At 46.4% G+C, this 19,737-nt stretch overlaps 1 protein-coding gene across 2 annotated transcripts; it reads left to right on the forward strand.

Moving 5' to 3' along the window:
• The first annotated feature begins 593 nt into the window (after positions 1-593).
• On the forward strand, positions 594-18,140 carry TMSB4X (thymosin beta 4 X-linked). 2 transcript variants are annotated; one of them, XM_070604361.1, is made up of 6 exons: positions 594-711; positions 1,017-1,145; positions 7,915-8,035; positions 15,967-16,061; positions 17,143-17,256; positions 17,700-18,140. In XM_070604361.1, the coding sequence occupies exons 3-6, from the start codon at positions 7,983-7,985 to the stop codon at positions 17,732-17,734; spliced, it is 297 nt and encodes a 98-aa protein (XP_070460462.1). In that variant the 5' UTR covers positions 594-711; positions 1,017-1,145; positions 7,915-7,982; the 3' UTR covers positions 17,735-18,140. The 2 variants fall into 2 exon arrangements, with proteins under 2 accessions (XP_070460462.1, XP_070460463.1); XM_070604362.1 differs by lacking the exons at positions 594-711; positions 1,017-1,145; positions 7,915-8,035 and adding an exon at positions 15,282-15,796.
• Positions 18,141-19,737: the final 1,597 nt, after the last annotated feature.

The raw sequence follows: 19,737 nt of genomic DNA on the forward strand, positions 1-19,737 counted from the left end.
GTCCCACCCCGTTCTAAGCCCTTCTCCATTCTCCTTATTTTACAGTTGTCAGTGCCAGAATCGGGACCAGCTGCATAATTTGCGAGCCCAGTGCCCTCCTTGAAAAATGACCAGGAATTTCAAGATGGGAGCAGCAGAATATTAAACCAAACACAAGGCCCTCCTAAGCATGGGCCACTATGCGACTACACGGGTTGCACACCCAAGAAGATGGCCTTGGGCAGTCTGACTCCAGAGTCTTCTATCTTAACATCTGTGCTCTGATGGCTGTCTCCTAAGGTTGTTGTGAGGTTGGAAGTGAGACATGCATTCTTAGCAAAGGGAACAGCACGAATAATGGTCTGGAAGTGGAGGCATGGAGAGGAATATGCGTAAGGAATGATAAACCCTTGTGGCTACAGCTTTGGTTACTGGCAGGAAACAGAAGTGTGCTGGTAGATAGTCCTGGTCCCAAACTGTGGCTCTCTGGAGGCCAACCAGAGGTCCTTGCACTTGACGCTGCTGGCGGCGTGGAGTGCCGGTAGGTTTAGAAGCAGGAGGTGATGTGGACACAGGTCAGGGAACCAACCCTAGGGGGTGGTGTGGAGCAGGGCAGACTCGGACAAGAGCACCCCATTGAGGAGGCTGTTTCAACACCACCCCAGGAGCACAATGATGAGGGGCACTTGGTGCAGAGGCAGGGGACATGGGGGGGAGGGGGACAACTTCCAGGTAAGTTGAAACGGTGAGTTTTGTTTACAATCTGGATCTAGGGGATGGGGCAAAAGGAAAAGCTTCTGACGCCTGATGGCCTGGCCTTTTGCCCGGGGGACATCAGGCCTGTCTTGGGGTGTCATCACATATATAAACGTTGCCTTTGAGCACACAGCAACCGGGGTACATTTCTTCAGGAAGTAGAAACACTGTGAGAAGAAAAAATCCATTTAACTTCCTAAAAAGAAAAGCTGTTGCTGGCTATAAACTCAGTCATTTCTCAATTCGGGTTTGCCCCCTAAATATTCCCGTCCAATTTTCAGCCGCAGTGGAGAGGGGAAGCGGACCCAAATCTGTAGCTGTCTTGGAAGAAGAGCTCTCCGGATTAGCAACCGTCTCCTTGCTTTCCAGGATCCAGGGTTGGAATCCTGCTGCCCCAGTATAGTTCTTGGGTAAGCATTCAGCAAGCATTATTGCCATTCATTCCGTTGCTATGTGCTGGAGCTACACAGAGAAGTAAAACCTAGGCCTACCATTGAGGAGACCCAGCCTGAAGGGGGGAGAAGGCAGGGAACAAACAAATGGCAACAATGGGGACAAACAGAACAAGAGAAGACTTTCTGAAGCAAGTGGGGATGAGGACTGCGTTCTGCCTCAGGAAGTCAAAGAAATTTTCACACGGTAGGCTGCCGTTTAAGCACAACCTCTACAATGGCTGAGAGACAAGGAACTTTCTGGGGTGATGGAAATGTGCTGTATCTCAATAGGGATGGTGGTTACAGTGGTGTACGTGGCGGTTAATTTAAAATGAAGGCATTTTACTTTACGTAAATTAAACATCCATCAAGTTGATTGTAAAAGAGTCTGCAAGGGCAGGCGCCATGTTGTCATGTCAGCACACTGCCTGGCACTCTGTGGACTCAGTAATTCTCTGCTGAATGACACCATGAAGGGGACAGAGGGGTAAGAGTGCTAAAGTTTCTGTGTCCCCAGGAGCTGGCTCTCCCATGGCTCCTGGTTGGGAACTCTGCCTTTCTGTGGCCACAAGAAGCTTCTGCTGAAGCCAGCCTCTGTGGGGGAGGGGCCTCTGCTGACCAGGAGGTCGCCAGGCCTAGCCAGGCCTTCGGGAGTTCTGGGACGTCTTCGTTTTGCTCATTTGTCCTGACACAGTTCTCTGGGTCTGAACACAGGCTTGATAGGCAGACCAGTTCCCAGCCTCGCAGGCCTGTTGATCACGTTGGTAGCTGCCACCTGCTCTTGGAGTTCCTTGTCTACAGTCTCTGCCGGGCTGAGCTCCCAGCCCCTTCCCCTGATACTGCTCCCTTCTGAACCTCTCTCTCCTTGCCCCTCCCACCTCCTCCCCTCCCCTCTTCCTCTCCCTTCTCTCCACACTCCCCACCCAACCACAGGCCAGAGGACCCCACTGGGACAGGGCTGGCAGGAGCCCTAAGGCCGTGTGTGTGTGTGTGTGTGTCTGTCTGTGTTGCATGGATCTGGATGGACAGACAGATGAAGTAGTGATCAATCTGTGAAAGGGTCTAAGTTTCCTCCCTCAAGACAGGGTTGCCAGATAAAACACAGGATGAAATTGCAGATAAATAACGAATAATTTTTTAACATAAGTATGGCTTAAATATTGCATGGGATAACTTCGACTTGAAAGCTATTTGTTATTTATCTGAAATTCCAATTTAACTGGGCATTCCGCACTTTTGTTGGCTAAGTCTAGCCACCCCACTGGGGTGTGACCAGAATGGCAGAAGAGGAGAGAAGCCCACACAGAGTACTCTCGGGAGATGCTGTGGCCAGGCCGCACGATTCTTCAGCAGGGGTGTAGGAGTCAACAGCAACAACGGCAGGAACACTGGGGACTGTAGGGTAGGCGTGTGGGGCTTCTCTGCTCTGCTTCCATGGAGGTGAGTATCCAATAGTTCACATGGGAAGCCGGCAGTTGGCAGACAGGAGAAGGGAACAGGGCTGTGAATATGCTCCATTTCCTCTCCCGTCTCTTCTGTGAGACTCCTTGTCATGTCCCATGCTGTGAAGCCGCACAAGGTAGCCATGCGGGCGTAACTGGGGACCGTGGGCGTGGATGAAGGCCGAGAGGGGAGCAAGATGCCACTCCTGCCCCCTCCAGCCTTATGCGTTTTTCCAGGCTTACCCCATCCACCACCCACGTGGATCCCGCCCTTGTCAGAATCCCCACTTCAGCGCTCCATTGGCACTCCACTCTCAAGATAGGCATAGGAGAAGTCAGTAGAAAATTACTTCCACATAAACGGACAGACGGATGATGAAACTCCAGGAAACCACAGCTCCTCCCCTGCTGGGGCACCAGGCCAGAGCCAACCTGCTAGGCTTGAGATCCACCTTTGGCCTCACTACATGCCCAGAGACCTCAGGCAAGCCACTTACCACGTGTCTCATCTCTTCACTTTTAGATGGGATGCCAGCTGCCTATCACACCCTACAGGGCTGTCAGGAGGCAAGAATGAGCTAGCAGATGCAAAATGATGGCACCATTTTAAAATGAAGCATCTGTACAAATGGATACTTTTTAGTGGTCAACCTGGCCACGGGCACTTCTACTTAAAGAAACCCAATATATTAATATTCAGACACACACACATCGTTCTATGATTCCAGGAGCAGCTTCCCTACCTCACTGAAAATATAATTCAATTCACCAAAATGTAATGTCGTGCTCACATTTTACACGAAAATTTCCAAGGCACAGCTGCTCTGATTAAAGATGATTCTTAACTGGCCTGCGGTGGGCTGCCTGACTAAACTCAGTGGGCTTCGGTTGCATTCTAGAACAAAGGCCTGCTGTGGACCTGTCTACAGACAACTTGATTTAGGATTATAAGAGCCACACGTAGTCTTGACAATAACTGTCCTCCTGCCCCTTTAAGAAGAGAAGTTCCTTCAATTGCAAAGAAGCAGGAAGCACCCCCACTCTGCCTCGCCTGTGTTTCACTTCCTTTCAGAGGTGTTTTCTTACTAAAGCAACTCCAAGTCCAAGGTCACAATTCCTTTCTTTCAAAGGCATACTCAACTGCCCTTGTGTTGGTTTTATGAAGTTTCTTGGGCAGGAAAATATACTAAAATTCCCTTCTGTAAATCGTCTCTATACACCTTACTTTTTTATTGCACAGAGATGATATAATATTTATGAGGTTCTCTTTTTTCCACTTAAGAGTATACTTCGGACATCCTGCCGCGGCATCATGAATAAATCTGCCTCAATCTTTTTCTAACGGCTGCATAATTTTCCATTGTTTGGGTTTCTGTCATGTTTTTAACTCATCTCCTAGTTAATATGCACTTAGATTGATTCTAGCTTTCCCCCTTAGCTACAACGTTATGGGGGAAAAGATATATATGTACGTGTATGTGTATGTATATGTAGATACACATCTTTCTGTCAGTGTCCAAATAGGGCCATAGAAAACAATTCTAGCAGTGGAACCGCTGGATCAAAGCGGAAATGCTGCTTTTATTGTGAGAACCACTGGTACCTGATGCGGCGTCGGTGAGGCGAGGAGTCGAAAGAAAGATTTCTTAGACTCTTAAGATCTGGCAGTAGTGCTTTTTTATTTAGAGAATAGAATAGCATGGGGACAGGACCCATGGGCAGTCAGAGCTTCTGCTGCCCCAAGTTGAGGGTTAGAGCTAAATTTAAGGCATAGGTATGTGAGTTATCTCTTTGCAAGACAAAGAATATGTAAAAAGGTTAAAACGGTATCAGTGCCGGTAGGGTCCGGCCATTTGGCGGTCCCACAAATTTTAGATAAGAATCAAACCGGATTGAGTAAATGGCAGAAATCACCGCTTGAAAATTATCATCAGCTAAAGACAAAGGAGGATTGGGGGGGGGGGGTGCTCAGTTACATGAGGTTGCCAGACAGTAACCAATTTAAGTTCCTGCCTCTGGCATTAAGAGTTTCTAGAGATAAGGCCATCCCCCTTCTTCCTGGCACAGAGAGGGAGGCATCTTCACAGACAGAGGTTTCCCTTAGAAATGTAAATCTTTCCCAACAAAGGGACAAGCAAATTCCACTCCTTGGAGCCTGCTTCTCATCTGTAGTTTTAAAAGTAACCAGCCTAAAAATCCTCATCATAAACTGTTTTAAAATTAAGCAGCCTAAAAATCCTCATCAGTACCTCTGAAAAGTCTACACTAATTCACACTTAGAAGGGCGCGTGAGAGCCGCCTTCACTCTTCCTTCCCCGAATTCTAACCAACCTCGGCCGGCCGTTACTCAACCTTTTGATTTTGGTCAGTCTGACAAGGGCGGAGAGGGCCTCCTTGTTTGATTTGCGTTTGAAAGCTTGCTATCCGGGAGCATCTTCCTGTGTAAATCCTGGCTCAGTGAGGAGGGGCTTAGGGGTCAGACTTTGAAACCAGATAGAGCTGGATACAATCCCAGATCAGCCACTTGCCAACTGTGAGATCCGGAGCCTCAATTTAGCCATCTGTAAAATGAGCATCCTAACATCAAATTCCTAGGGTTATTGAGAGGATCCAACAAAGGGATATCAAGTGGCTAGTAATACAAATGTTAGTGTGGTTCTCATCAAAGCAAAAGAAAGAAACAAACAAAAAACAACTGATTTCAGCCAACCTCGTCAAAGGCTGATTAACAGTTTCTGCAGTGTCTGAGATTTCACCTCCTTGGTTGCCGCTCCTGCTTGTGGGAGGAAAATGCAAATAAAATGTGGAAAAATAAAACTTACACTGTCACATTAAATGGTCGGTCTCACTAGCTGAGCGACCTTGGGCATGTTACATCTCTTAGCCTATCTCTTCCTCTGCAAGATGGGGTGTTCGCTATACCTCCCCAACCAGGTCTTCGGGGTAATTAAGAAGCCCACAGGACAGTACCTGGCTCTGGCAAGCACCACATAGGTGGTCCTTGTTGTATTACTCTTAGCCACGGAGCCCCCCAACCGCTCAGAATATGTCCCCCAGCAGGATAGCTGGAGAGTAGAGTCTCAACTACAGATGATTCTCAAACCCCTACTGGGTGCCTGGCTAGTTGAATTCCCTTTGGGACTACAAACCCTGCGGTAGGGTGCTCGTGAAAGGGCATCCTCCTACTTTCTGGTCTGCCCTTTGACGTAGAATTATATCCTGTGGTGCTGAGCAAGCAGACTGAACGAATAGCCCTCATTACTCCATTCTCTGACATTGAATAAGAAAAGGCCCTCATAGGTCTACTTTGTGAAAACATATTTGCCATGTTTTATCTTTTTAAATTTTCTCCTTTGGAAACGAGATGCACTCTGAATCCTGTGGTGTTGCTCAAGTGACAGCTAAGTTACTCGTAAGTGGGGATGGCACTGATATGGTTTCTCTGTGTCCTTCAGTGCCACACAGAATCTCACTTGGGTCTGTGCATGGTGGGGAGAGTAATCCACCTAAATTGAGGTGACAAATAATCCCACCAGTGCTGAGGACCGTGGTCTGAACGTTTGTATCTCCCCAAAATTCATATGTTGAAATCCTAACCCCCATGGTGATGATATTAGGAGGTGAAGCCTTTGGGAGGTGATTAGGTTGTGAGAGTGGAACCTTCATGAAAGAGATTAGGGTCCTTATAAAAGAGACCCCACAGAACTCCCTAGCCCTTCTGCCATGTGAGGATCCAATGAGAAATCTGTGACTCAGAAAAGGGCCCCTCCCCGACCATGCTGGTACTCAGATCTCAGCCTTCCAGCCTCCAGAAGTGTGAGAAATAAATTTCCGTTGCTTACAAGCCACCCAATCTGCGGTATCACTGAGCTGGGAGCTCTTTGTGAAGACAGCTGAAATAGCCACATCACATAGGGAATAGAGATACGTTAAGGAGCACCTCTCAGAAATTAATAGCTTCACAGTGGAGAAACCTGGCAGATAACACCTTAATCAAGTGATCAAAGCTAACACCCCCAAAAGTGGAACAAACTAACATCATGTGCCTCCTGATGTGGGACGCCGAGAAGGTCACAGCATCCCCTGTGTAGTATTCCTGCCAAAAAGGCAAGGCCCAAATCTAATCATGAGGAAACATCAGTCAAACCTAAATTGAGGGAAATTCCACAAACCAACTGGCCTGTCATCTTTAAAAATCTTAGTGTCATGGAGACCAAGAGAGGCTGAGAAAGTTCTCCATTAAAAGACACTAATGGGACATAAGAACCAAATGTGATGATGAGTGCTTCTGGATTGGAACTTAGACCAGAAAAAATTGTTATAAGGACATTATCAGGCTAATAGGCAACATTTGAATAAGGTCTGTAGATTAGATAACAGTAGTGTAGCACTGTGAAATTTCCTGGTACTGATAATTGGACTGTGGCTGTGCTGGAGAATGTCCTTGTTCTCAGTAAATGCACACTGAGTATTTGGCGGTGAAGAGGTGTCATATTCTCAACTAATTCTCAAAGGGTATGGAAGAGAGATGGTGAGAGAGTGAGAGAATGATAAAGCAAATGTGGCAAAATATTAACAATTGATGCATCTGGGCAAACGGTCCACGGGCAATCTTCATCGTATTTCTGCAGCTTTGCTGTGAGCCACCTGGTTATCCTAACAGTCAGGCATGGCGCAAGGGGCCCACCAGGAATAACAAAGACACTCCAGCCACTCGGGAAATTCCAAGGGTTTGGAGGCCACCTCCCAGGGACCGGGGACCGAGGCCAGCCACATCCTTTATTACGCAAAACCAGATCCAGTATTCTAGCTATAAAAGTAAGGCATGCACACAAACATAGCCATAGAGTCCAAAATATACAATTCAGACATTAAAATACCTTCCCCTGACCCAAACTGAAATTATGTCCCTGTATGAATGTAGATAGAAAAATAGAAAGATTTAAGTTCAAATGTATGGTCACTCTTTATGCCAAGGACTATAAGTAGTAAATAAATAAATAAATAAATAAAGCAGGGAGGGAACATGTCAGGGAAGCCTTTTCCATGCATGAGTAATTGTAGGTTTCTGAAAGCCAAGCATGCACGTTCAGATCTGAGAAATGGATTCTTGAACGACAAAAACTAACAAAACGCACCGCCATGGCCGCTGCTGCTATGAGCACAACAAACCAAGTGTGCTATTGTTTGCTGAGAGTTGGGAACAATTCCAGTACCAGTAAATCATCCTATAGCTAGTTATAATACTGCCCGCAGATGACTGAGTTTCATAAATGACTGGATTTGGTTCCTTCTCATCCTAGATACACAATCTTCCTCCCGAAGTGTGGATCATCAGAGCTCTAGTGCCTAAAACCATGCTGAAAGGATTATGGGAGTTTTGGTTTGTGGTCTTGGCTCTACCAATCAGCTGAATACCCTTAGGTAAGTCACTTAATCTCTCCGTGCTGAGTTTCATCCTCTGCAAAACATTGATACCAATACTTAGCCCCTTTATCTGCATAAGGGTACTTTAAGGATAAAATGACACAAAGGTGAAAAAATGCATTGGCAAAGTTCACAAACACCATCTAAATACAAGTTGTATTACGTAAGGAATTACTACAGCCCAAAATGTAAGGTGACACCTATAAGCTGTTTTTGTTTTTTTCCTCAACCGTTGTCCAATTTACCGGTTCCTCTGAGCTGCTGCCTAAACCCTTTTAGGTAAGCTGCTGGTATAGACTGTGGAACTTAGGCCATGCAGAGAACATGCGGAAATGGTAAATTAAATTTCAAGAGCAGAGATATCTGTGGTTTATCCAGTTCTTGAGAGCCAGGCCATCGCTTCCATTCTCTCTCAGAAACCCTGTTGGTGACTTTCTCTAGTTCGAGATATCCCTCCCTTAGATGGACTGGGCTGCACAGACAACCAAGAGATCTTTGGAGAAAATGGAGGGAGTCCATGAACTTAGAACGGGAAAAAAATCACGTCTTTATTTTCATTCGCCTCTAACTGGGCTGGGCGTTAGCACTTCCTCCAAGTTTGCATGTAGGCAAGTCTCTTAGCTCGGCTTGCTGTAACAAAATACCATAGACTGGGCGCCTTAAACAGCAGACATTTATTTCTCACACTTCTGGAGGCTGGAAAGTCCAAGATCAAGGTGCAATTCAGTTCCTGGCGAGGCCCGGCTTCCTGGCTTATAGACAGCTGCCTTCATTCAGACAAGCGTTCAGTCCATAAAGAATGTTGGGACTCTGTACAGTTAGCAGTTCCTGTGATTGTATCAACAACAGAAATCACAGAGATTTTTATGTCTGTTCCTGTTTTGCAGCTATCTACACACTGATCACCATTTTGAATTTATGCTGGATATGAGACCTACTGCTTGCTTGTGTTATTTAATGCATAAAGATGCACATATAGGACTATCTCACAATGTCTAAAACTCTTTCGGTAACTGTATGAAGTATAATTGCTTTAATTCATAATCCAGGCTTTTTATTTTCTGCATTCACATAATTCTAAGAAAGGATCTGTAGGCTTCATCAAATTGCCATGGCAGAAAAGAGTTAAAAACCCAGAAACTCACTCCACTCCTGACTCCTCTCCTGTCTCCTCATAACAAGACACTAGGGTGTGAGGAAATGGGACTATGATTTACTTTTCTTTCTTTTTTCCTTTTTTGCATTTTTTTATTGTGGTAAAATTCACGTAACATAAAATTAACCATTTGAAAGTGACCAATTCAGGGCATCTAGTACATTTACAATGTTGTGCACCCACCACCTCTATCCAGTTCCCAAACATTTTCATCACCCTAAAATGAAACCTTGTACCTATTAAGTAATCACTCCCCTTTCCTCCCTCCCCTCAGCCCCTGGCAACCCCTAATCTCCTTTCTCTCTCCATGGATTTGCCTATTCTGGATGTTTCACGTAAATAGAATCATACAACATGTGGTCTTTTGTGTCTGGCTTCTTTCACACAGCATGTTTTCAAGGTTCCTCCATGTAGAAGCATGCATCAGGACTTCCGTCTTTTTTATGGCTGAATAATGTTCCATCACGTGGCTAGACCACATTTTGTTTATCCAGTCATCTATTGATGGACACAGGCTATTGAAATAGTACTGCTATGACCAAGCGTACAAGTATTTGTTTGAATACATGCTTTTGATTCTTTTGGATATATACCTAGGAGTGGAATTGCTGGGTCATATGGTAATTCAATGCTTAACTTTTTGAAGAATATGATTAACTTTGAAATCTTTAGTTGAATCTATTCGTTAAAGTGAGATTTGGAAATTGTAGCATTGATGGATCTCGACTGTCTATTTCATCTTTACCAACTCAGACAATTGAGTCCTGGCTGCACAGTGTAAACTTGGAACGCAAGTGTCCTTTTGCTGGTGCTTTCATTTGCCCTGTGTTTGGCCTTTGTGTGAGAGGCTGACATCCTCCTTTTCTTGCTTTGATGGAAATTATGTCTCTGGCATTCTTCCTCTGAGAAGGTCCCAGTGAGTGCAGGCGTCAGAGAGAACTGGGGAAGTGGGCGGAGATGCTGGAAGGGCTTGCTCCTTCATTGGCTTTGATACATGCCAGTCAATTCTGATGATCGCTGACCGCTGAAGGCAGCCCTCAGGCAGGAAAAAATAACCTGGCAGAAAGGAAGGGATGAGAACTGGTATGTGCGCCTGGCACCAGCCCTAGGAAAAGGTGGTGACCACCCTAGGTCCAAGGGCAACCAGGCTCAGACTGAAGCTTAGCAGAGGGCAAAGAAGCTGAACCATCCTTGCATACACTCAGAGACCTTTCCACGCTTGGGCAACGTAGGTGGGAATGATCAGAGAGGCATTACAGGCAGAAGAAGGGGCACATTCCTGAGTGGATGGGCCATTCCTGGGTCCTAGGAAAACCTAGAGGCATTGGGGGCACAGAGGGAATGAGAATGAGAGGGCCAAGGCTGGCTTCATAACTTGGGGGCACAGTGTGAAATGAATATGTGGGGCCCTTTGTTCAAAATTATTAAGAATTTCAAGATGGCGGCAGCAGAGCAATAAGCCAAGTACAGGGCCTTTGTGAGTGTGGGGCCTTGTGCAACCACACAGGTTGCACACCCATGAAACCAGCCTCGGAGACGGGAAATCGTCAGGGTCAGTTGAGTAGGTTGATTTGGGCCTATGTGAGGTATCCCCTCGAATTTGGGTCAGTTGTCTACTGCCCACCTGCTCTTCATTTTCCTCAGTTTAAAGCCATTAGCCACCTTCTGCTGATGATCTGGGAACTATACAGTAGTCCCCCTTATCCACGGTCAACTGGAGTCTGAAAATATTAGATGGAAAATGCCAGAAATAAAAATTCATAAGTTTTAAGTTGTGTACCATTCTGAGTAGTGTGACGAAATCTTGCACCATCCGGCTCTGTCCTGCCCAGGACACGAATCATCCCTTTGTCCACCGGATCCACGCTGTAAACGCCACCCACTCTTAGCCCATTAGTTACGGAAAAAACATAGTCTATACAGGGTTAGGCACCATCCGAGGTTTTGGGCATCCACCGGGGGTCTTGGAACGTATCCCCCATGGATAAGGGGGGACTACTGTATTCTATGAAAAAGCTTTGATGTCTCCAGAAGAAGCATATTAAAATATATAAACAATTACTTGCTAAAGGTAATTCTGCTTCACAATGGAGTAAAAAATTTATCATTTTAACACAGAAGGTTGTTAGAAGTATGTAATGCCTTCCTTTTCAATTTGTTATTCGACCTACGAATTTTTTCAAACTGTTCTAATACAACTGACTGCTGGGAAAAATATTAAAGCAGTGAAAAGCTGTGTGAAACTACCGGTGTTCAAAAAGAGCAGGGTGAGTTTCTGTAATGAAATAATTTGAAAATTGGAGGAGGCAAATTTTTGATGTATATGACATATGAGTACGATATCTACATTTAAAAGTTTTAATGATGGAAAAGTTGATGGTTTATCGAGATGGAATAAATTTTACCTTATCTGGCCTATAGAACAAAGTCTAAAGGCCTTAGCTTAGGATTCTAGAAAAGTGTAGTGTTGCAAGGAGGCAGCTTCTGGGCCAGCTGGTCTGAGTTCAAACCCTGCGTCTGGCTTTCGCTGTGTGGTTTTAGGTGAGTTATTTAATCTCTCCAGGCTCCCTCGTCTGCCTCTGTCATAGGCTGAGCAAGGACCTAGGGAGATTCTGCATGGAAAACTCCCCTGTAAGTGGTAAGCGTTCAAAAATTGTTTGCTACTATTACGGTCATGATTGGTGCTGCTGCTGCTGTTATTATAATACAACCTGGGCCCGGCCTGCCTCTCACCATTATTTCCTGTCACTTTCTCTCACTCTGTGCGAGCCCCAGCCAAACTGAGCTACTCACTGTCCCCTGCGTATACTGGAAGATTCTCTGCCTCCTTATTGTTGCCCTTGCTGTGTGTGGGCTGAGTAACCACTTGGAGGAGATGTTGTAGAGGCGAATTCAAGCCACAGAAGGGAACTGGGTTGAATGAGATCCCCTTTAAAGTTCCTTTTGGCTCTATGATTCCGTCAGATCAACAGAGTGGCAGGGAAAATTAGCAGCACAACGTTCAGCATTCTCGAGAGTGCTCTTTGACTCTTCTCTGCTTCCTTGGTATCCTCATTTTGAGCACACTAGCTGAGGGAGCCTTCTGTTCCATCACACGGAGCACAACGTGGAGCCACCATAGGTGGGACTCCTGGAGAAAGACTCCAGCAAGGTAGAGATAGATGAGCCTCAGTGGAAGGACGTGGACTTGCTAGATAGACCTGGGTGTTTGATCTCGAGAAAGCTGCTTAAATTCTCTGAGCCTCAGTTTCTTCAACAGTAAAATGGAGGTATGGTATACCAACCACACAGGGAGAGAACTGAATCAGATATTCTATACAAAGAGCTTTAAGAGAGGTCCAACATACGGGTAGCCCACTAACCATCCTCTCCCTGTGATTAAGGGGAGACTCGGGCTGTGCCTTTAAGGGGATTGAGATGAAGAGATGGAGATTGCAGGGGCTCAGAGGCAAGTGGGTTGCAGGCAGGTGAGGGCAGAGGGTAGGAGGCCCTGAAACCCAGACAAAGGGGCCTGGGCTTGAGAAAACGAAGAGCTGGGAGCCTTGCTGTCGTCACTGTCCCTCTGTTCCTCCTCTTCTTCCTTCTCTTCTTTTTCTCAGTGCTCTGCACACAATTTAATGGGTATAAAATAATAGGACTACTGTTCATGCGCTCAGACTTCAATGGCTATTTCCCCAGCTTTGGAAACAGCTACAACCCTCTCTCAGGCTCACCCTGGAAAGCAAAATAAAACACAGCGTGCCCTGACACCTCTTCCTGCTTCCACTGGGCGCGGGCTTGGAGGGGCCACCCTCCAGTGCAGGCTCTCCTGGCCCATTTTTCCCGGGGCGCTGTAGCCCACGAGAGGAGGACGGCAGGGGGGGCTCGTGGCTCCTCTTTCCTGCAGAGCCCTGAACTCAGACTGCACCCTGCAGTTCCTCTGCCCCTCGAAGCTTCCGTCTTTTCAGTTGGGATGGAAAACTCCCATCTCCACGCTTGTGGTGCCCAGCACATGCTAACCACGATAAATGGTAGCTTCCATGAGGCAGGAAGGATGGCTGACATCTGAAACGTTGACTGAAAGGATTTAATTATCTGGAGAAGAAAGCACGGGGGCTAGAGTCACAAGTTCAGAGTGGGGCAGAGCCAAGTGGCAGGCTGCTCCTCACTGAAGCACAGCCCTTCAATGCAACGCCATAACTGTTTAGCGAGCAACTACTCTCCACCAGGCATTGTGGGAAACAAAGCAGCCGGCCTCCCACTCTTCCTGGTGCTTCTCAGGCCCAGACTGGGGCCACAGGGTGAAGACTTTCAGGTGCCCCTTGCATAATAATAGAGAGTGGCTACTGGCTGAGTTATCACAAAGAGAGAGCTCTAAGCCTCAGTTTCCCCATCTGCAAACCTCCCTCAAGGGACAGGCAGTGGGCATGAAAGGTGAAAATAAACGTAAAGCACCTATTGCAATGCCTGACTCTCAGAAGGCGTCGACGAACGGGAGTTGTTATTTTTTATTTGCTGAAAGACGACCAAAAGATCTCATTTTTACTGATAGTTTAGAAGAGAAATAACGAGTAGAAAAACACCCCAAATTTTAAATTAATTCCAAACACAAAAAGTTATTTTTTTCTCAACCTTCCATCCTAAATAACAGTAACAGCCCTTACTAATTGTCATGCACTGCCGGAAGCATTTAGGCCTCCTGACAACCCAGTGAGGTAGGCACTGCAATGATCCCATTTTACAGATGAGAAAACTCTGGCACAGAAAAATTAATGAACATGGCCAGGGCCACACGCTCTTGGGAATATTCCTTCTGTGTGCATTTCCTCACATTTGCCTCACTCTCCCCTCTCCATTCTCTCTCGGTCCCGGATAAGTTGGCAAGTCCAGCCCAATATGGTGGCTCTCCTCCTTTCAGCCAGCTGCTTCCTTCTCTTTCTCTTCCTCTCTTTCTGTTAATAGCTAAACATAGTGGAAGGCTGCTTATCACCAAACTAGAAAAATTCTCTAGGTTTACAAATTTCTGCTCCTCCATCTCCTTTGCAGACATTGCTCTGCAAGGCCCAGCACTTTCGAAAGAAAAGGCCTCGGGGAGAAGCGGCAACTGAGCTGGTAGTGGGTCCTCCGTAATCAGCAGACGCTGGGGAGGAAAGGAGTGATGTTTGACAGCAGCTGGGTGAGGGGAAATGGAATCACAGAATCCACAGAAGTGGTGTTGAGACAACGTACCTGCCCGCTGAAGACGGCCCCGAATTCACCCTGTGCCATCCTTCCTGAGTTTCCACAACGAAGTGGACTCTCAGGCCAGTCAACTAGGGTGGGGTCAGGGGGACGTGTAACCAGAGAGGTGACAGCCTGTGCCTGCACGAAAAGGTCCAGTGCCCCCACTGGGAGAGCAGAATGGCAGCCACCCACCAGAGCATGAACCGGGGAACCAGTCATCTGCCCCTGGCCAGCTCCCCCTCCCCCCCAGGAAGAAGGAAGTCAAGTGGATGAAGAAATGGGGAAGTCCAAGCTGCTCCTGCAGTGGCTTCTAAGGGTCTATGTGACACTTGACTCTAATCCCCAGGGAGACAAAAGCCTCTGTCATAAACACGATTAGCAAGGGGTTTCTGGAAACATTTCCTCAGGATGCAGAAAGGATAAGGAGAATTGGGCATACCCCTTCGCGTCTCAAAATAATCTCAAGTAGGCCTTTTGCAAGCTGTGGGCCTTTTTCCCTTCACCTGCCATTTGCAGGCGCAGGCTTGCTATTTGTACTCTTTTCAGCAACAGGGGGGTAATTTGTAACGAATTTCAGCTGCAGGGGAGCGGTGCGCACAGAGTCAGATGCCATTTGGAAAACTGCTCCTCTCCACGTAAATCTCCCCGGTTTCCGGACATGCATTGAGAAGCGCGCTTCGAAAATGGCTTGCGCTGGAAAGGCTCCCTTCAAAATAGGGAGTTCGATTTTTAAATTTAATCTTAAGATTTTAGAGATAATGGGATTGCAGTCTTGGGCATTCAACACTGGCCTCCTTAGCAATCACTTTTGTAATTTAGGAAAATAAGGAACAGAAAAGTAAAAGAACTTCCTCATTGTCAGGCAGCAAGTCAACAGTAGAGCTTGAACTTGACTTTTCTTCTAAGGGGAAGGCGTTGTACTCTATAAACTCCGGATAAATTACCCTCCACCCAGCAAATATTACGGTTGTTCTATTTGGGTGCTCACAAAAATTAGAGCGATGAAAAAAATATGGATGTTACAGTGATGAAACATTTTTGTTTTTAATGACTTAAAGGTGCTTTACCTTCCCCCCAAGTCTGGGAGAACGCAAGCGAGGAGACAAAAAGGCCTGGGGTGGGGCGAAGGCCCTCCACTGGCCTGAAAGCTGAGTCACAGGAATCTACCCCTGCAGAGGGGAGGCCCTCCAGCGAGAGACAGCGCACCCTTGCTTGGGGATGCCTGCATCAGACAAAGCCAGCTTCGCAGTAAAGGAATGCCTGTCCCCTTAGGTCCTGCCCAGGCCCTTAGTCGTCATGCTCCGGTCCCCAAGAGCAGCTTTGTGCGGCTGTTGCAAAAATCCATTATGATAATATAGACATAAAAGGGGGAGAATGCATTATGGAGGAAGGCTTGGAAGGTGGGCTTTTGCTCGTCTTATTTTTTCCGCCATCGCTGCGGTGAGGGTGCATTGGTGGACGTTGGGGGGAGGGGGGCGCCAAACGCCAGGCAGGCCCCCGGACGCCGTTCCGGAGCCGCGGCGCGAAGGAGTTAAGCGAGCCCGCGGGTGACATCACCTCATTTACATAGGAGCGGCCATATAGCGGCGCCCGCCGCGCCCTGCTCGGCATTCGGCGGCGGCTACTTCGCGGATCCGTCTCCACTCGCTCGCGCACCTCGCTCCGGTGAGCCCCAGGGCCCCTGCCTCTTGCCCTCCGGTCCCCTTCCCGCCCGGCGCCCGCATCCCCCTTAAGGCATCCCTAAAGCTGAGCCTCAGTGGTCCTGCCCGGAAAGGCTGCCTTGGGATGCTAAACCCTTCCAGATGCTGGGTAACGGGGTCGAGAATTTGGTGATTTAAAAGACAATACTGGGGCGGTTTGCTACGCAGCCTCGAGGGAACATATTTTCTTTTTTTTTTTTTTTTTGCCCCCGAAAGGCATTCTGCATTGCCTCTTAGGCGGTGATTAATGAGGAACAGAAAGATCCTTTGTTCCAACTCACACCCACCCAAGCCCAGAGCTGCAAAATTTCATTTTTTCCTCTAGCTTCTGATGGCCTCGTGGGCTATTAGCTGTCCAGGTTTAAGGCGGCTGAGCTATACTGGGAAGTTAAGAAAAAAACCCTTCTTGCAGGAGAAGCTGTGCAGAGGCTGCCGAATTGCGCCTAAATGCAGATCAAGATTGATTTATGGGGTGTGGGGGCAGCTTTATGTGCGGCTGGCTGCATTGTTGAGCGCGAAGGAGGAAGCGGATAGGGCGGTGGTCGGAGGCGCCCGGCAGCAGCTGCCGCCTTTGTGAAAAGAGAAGAAAGCCAGAGGAGCCCGCGTTTTGGGGGGAGAGATCACGTATAAAAAACGGAGACGCTGTGTGCAACCTTGGCTTCATTTTAAGAATTTTTACTTGATTCCCCCCTTAAACTTGAAAGGGCTTCATTATTTATTCTCTACTCCTTCTAGCCAAATTTTACTGTTTAAACGCTGTGATTAACCCACAGTGGTCAATTTCATTTTTTCCAAAAGATTCGGCCTGCTAACGTGAGAGCGATCTTCCATTTGGGTCCTCCGCGTTTTGAAATCTTAAAGCGGGGGTGTTTTGGGGTTTTTTTTCTTTCTGTAGAAGGAGGAAGAGCTTTAGCCCTGAAGGAAAGCGGAAGGAGGCAGAGCGGGGTTTCAGGCAGGAGATGCGAGGGGAGAGGCTCGCTTCTGAGCCCGGAGAGACGAGAGTGGGTGGCTCGCTCTCACCCTCGCTCTCGGCTTTGTACTTACAGCTTCCTCTGCAACCATGTCTGACAAACCCGATATGGCTGAGATTGAGAAATTCGATAAGTCCAAATTGAAGAAGACGGAAACGCAAGAGAAAAATCCACTGCCTTCAAAAGAAAGTAAGTCTCCCCCCCTTCGCCCCGCCACTTCTTGAGAAAAGGCTGGGCGGGAGTGGCGGGGTGGGTAGGAGAGGATGGGAGGGGCTGGGAGAAGAATTCGGAGCGGGGGCGGGGGGGCGAGGGAGTGCGGGGGAGGAGCCGACGGTTTTATGATGAATGTGGTCTGGAAAGGTTAGTTAAAAATTGTTTCGCAGTCAACATAGGGCTTTAATAATTTAATAATAGCTGAATAATATACCATTAATATGCGAATGCTTTTTATCTGTTAAACTGTTCTATTGTAAATACTTCATAATGGAATGCCTATTGATACTTGTAGAATTTTTACGATATAGAAAGATCTTTTAAACGGAAGTACCATAATCCTATACTAGGCTATACTGAATCTGCATAATCGGCCTCCTCCATCTTTTTTCTTTTTGTCTTTTTCTTTCCGGTCACAGCGATTGAACAGGAGAAGCAAGCAGGCGAATCGTAATGAGGCGTGCGCCGCCAATATGCACTGTACATTCCACAAGCATTGCCTTCTTATTTTACTTCTTTTAGCTGTTTAACTTTGTAAGATGCAGAGAGGTTGGATCGAGTTTAAATGACTGTGCTGCCCCTTTTCACATCGAAGAATTGAGAACTACTGACAACGAAGGCGCGCCTGCCTCTCCATCTGCCTGTCTGGCTGGCAGGGAAGGAAAAGAACTTGCATGTTGGTGAAGGAAGAAGCTGGGTGGGTGTCGACAGTGAAATCTAGAGTAAAAACCAAGCTGGTCCAAGGTGTCCTGCAGGCTGTAAAATGCAGTTTAATCAGAGTGCCATTTTTTTGTTCAAATGATTTTAATTATTGGAATGCACAATTTTTTTAATATGCAAATAAAATGTTTTAAAACCTGGCTGGTGTGACTGTTTGGTGTTTGGAAGGAGCGGCTTATTGGAAGATGAAACCTTTGCAAAGGGGCCTGCCTCTTGGTCTCACTGGGGAGCAAGAGATGACAAACATCTGGTAATTTAAGTAAATTCTTGAACGACATAGACATGGGTTTCATCCAGGTATGTGTCGTAGCTCGTCTGTTATAGGTGATTGCGAGATCATTTTCTTAAGCTGATTGAATTCCTAGTATGAGTTGTATGAAAACTGATAACATGTTTGCAGTTCTTAACTTTTATAGCGTTTGCTAAGCCAACACTGAATTTATTGCATCCAATCGAGAGATGAAGGTGGTGATAAGTCAGCACAGTATTTGTTTCAGGTGTCAAACCAAACTCGGGTTATTTAGCCAGTGACCAGCACTGACACAAAGAATTTAAGCAGTCTTGTCAAATAAGGAAAAACTTAGATTTTTAGCAGCTATTTTATAAAAAAAATCGAGATGTCGTCTTCCTCCTCTAATGGTTGGTTCCAATTAGAATTAAAGATTTAAAATTGCTTTTATAAAGTAAGTGCGTGTGCGATTAATGATAAGTCATTGAAAATGATTGAATCCTCTTGATTTGAATAATGAAAAAATCCTTGGATTTAAAGGACACCAGCAGGACAAGGATAAAAGTTGCTCAGTTTAAATCCTGGAGGAAGTAATTGGCTCAGGTCCAGAGCTTGCCTGTCGAGTCCTTACTACCTTCTCCATCATTTGAAGCACCTATTTTAACTGGCGGGTAGAGGCCAAGCTTTTGTTTTGAGGTGTTTAATGTGCAGGAAGGAAAAGAAGGTAGCAGAAGTATAAGAGATGTCCTTAACAAAAGTCCTTAATGGATTCCTCCTTTCTGTAAGAAAGGGTACAAGTATTTTTTCAAAAATAAGAGCAGTTGGATTTAGTGAAAAAATTTAAGAACACTGGTGCACCCGCTATCTCAGCAAAGCTAAGATTTACAATGCAAATGTCCAAAAAGTTAAACTTTTTTCCCCAAAACTGACTTGTGAAAATATGCTTTTTAAAGGAGAGGGAGTGGAGGGCACCTTGTTCATCACTATTAAACCGGTTGATTTCATTTCCTTTGCTCAACGCTTATTTTGAGAAATGCACAGGAAACCCTTCACCTGTGGTTTACACAATCAACCAGCCCATCAGCTAGAAGCCTGTATCTGCATCATAAGGCAAGGGATGTGGACTGGCGGCTGCAAAACCTGAAGTGCCACCTGCTCGAGATGAGAGCGGTGAGCACAAAGGTGTCTGGGAGCCTTCTCAAGATGGAGCCTCCAGCCCTGCATTTTCTTTTCCTGCTTACAAGGAAAGGTGTGGGCAAAATGAAAATGCCCAAGGCCCAAGATCAACCAAGCCCCCAGGAGGTTTAGGTTTTTGCCGTGTGCATTTTTCAAACAACTCAAAGATGAAATCAGATTTTAAGAAATGAACACAACTCCAGTGTCCCTCCATTTAAAAATAAAAATGAGCATTAAGGGGGAAGGGATGATTCATGAAATCAAGTGATGGCAGGGAAGACCTTTTTCTCTTGGGAAGACAAAGCTAAAACATAGCAAAAAGGATAAGTAAG

This window comes from Equus przewalskii, chromosome X (assembly GCF_037783145.1).
Source record: "Equus przewalskii isolate Varuska chromosome X, EquPr2, whole genome shotgun sequence".
NCBI lineage: Eukaryota > Metazoa > Chordata > Mammalia > Perissodactyla > Equidae > Equus > Equus przewalskii.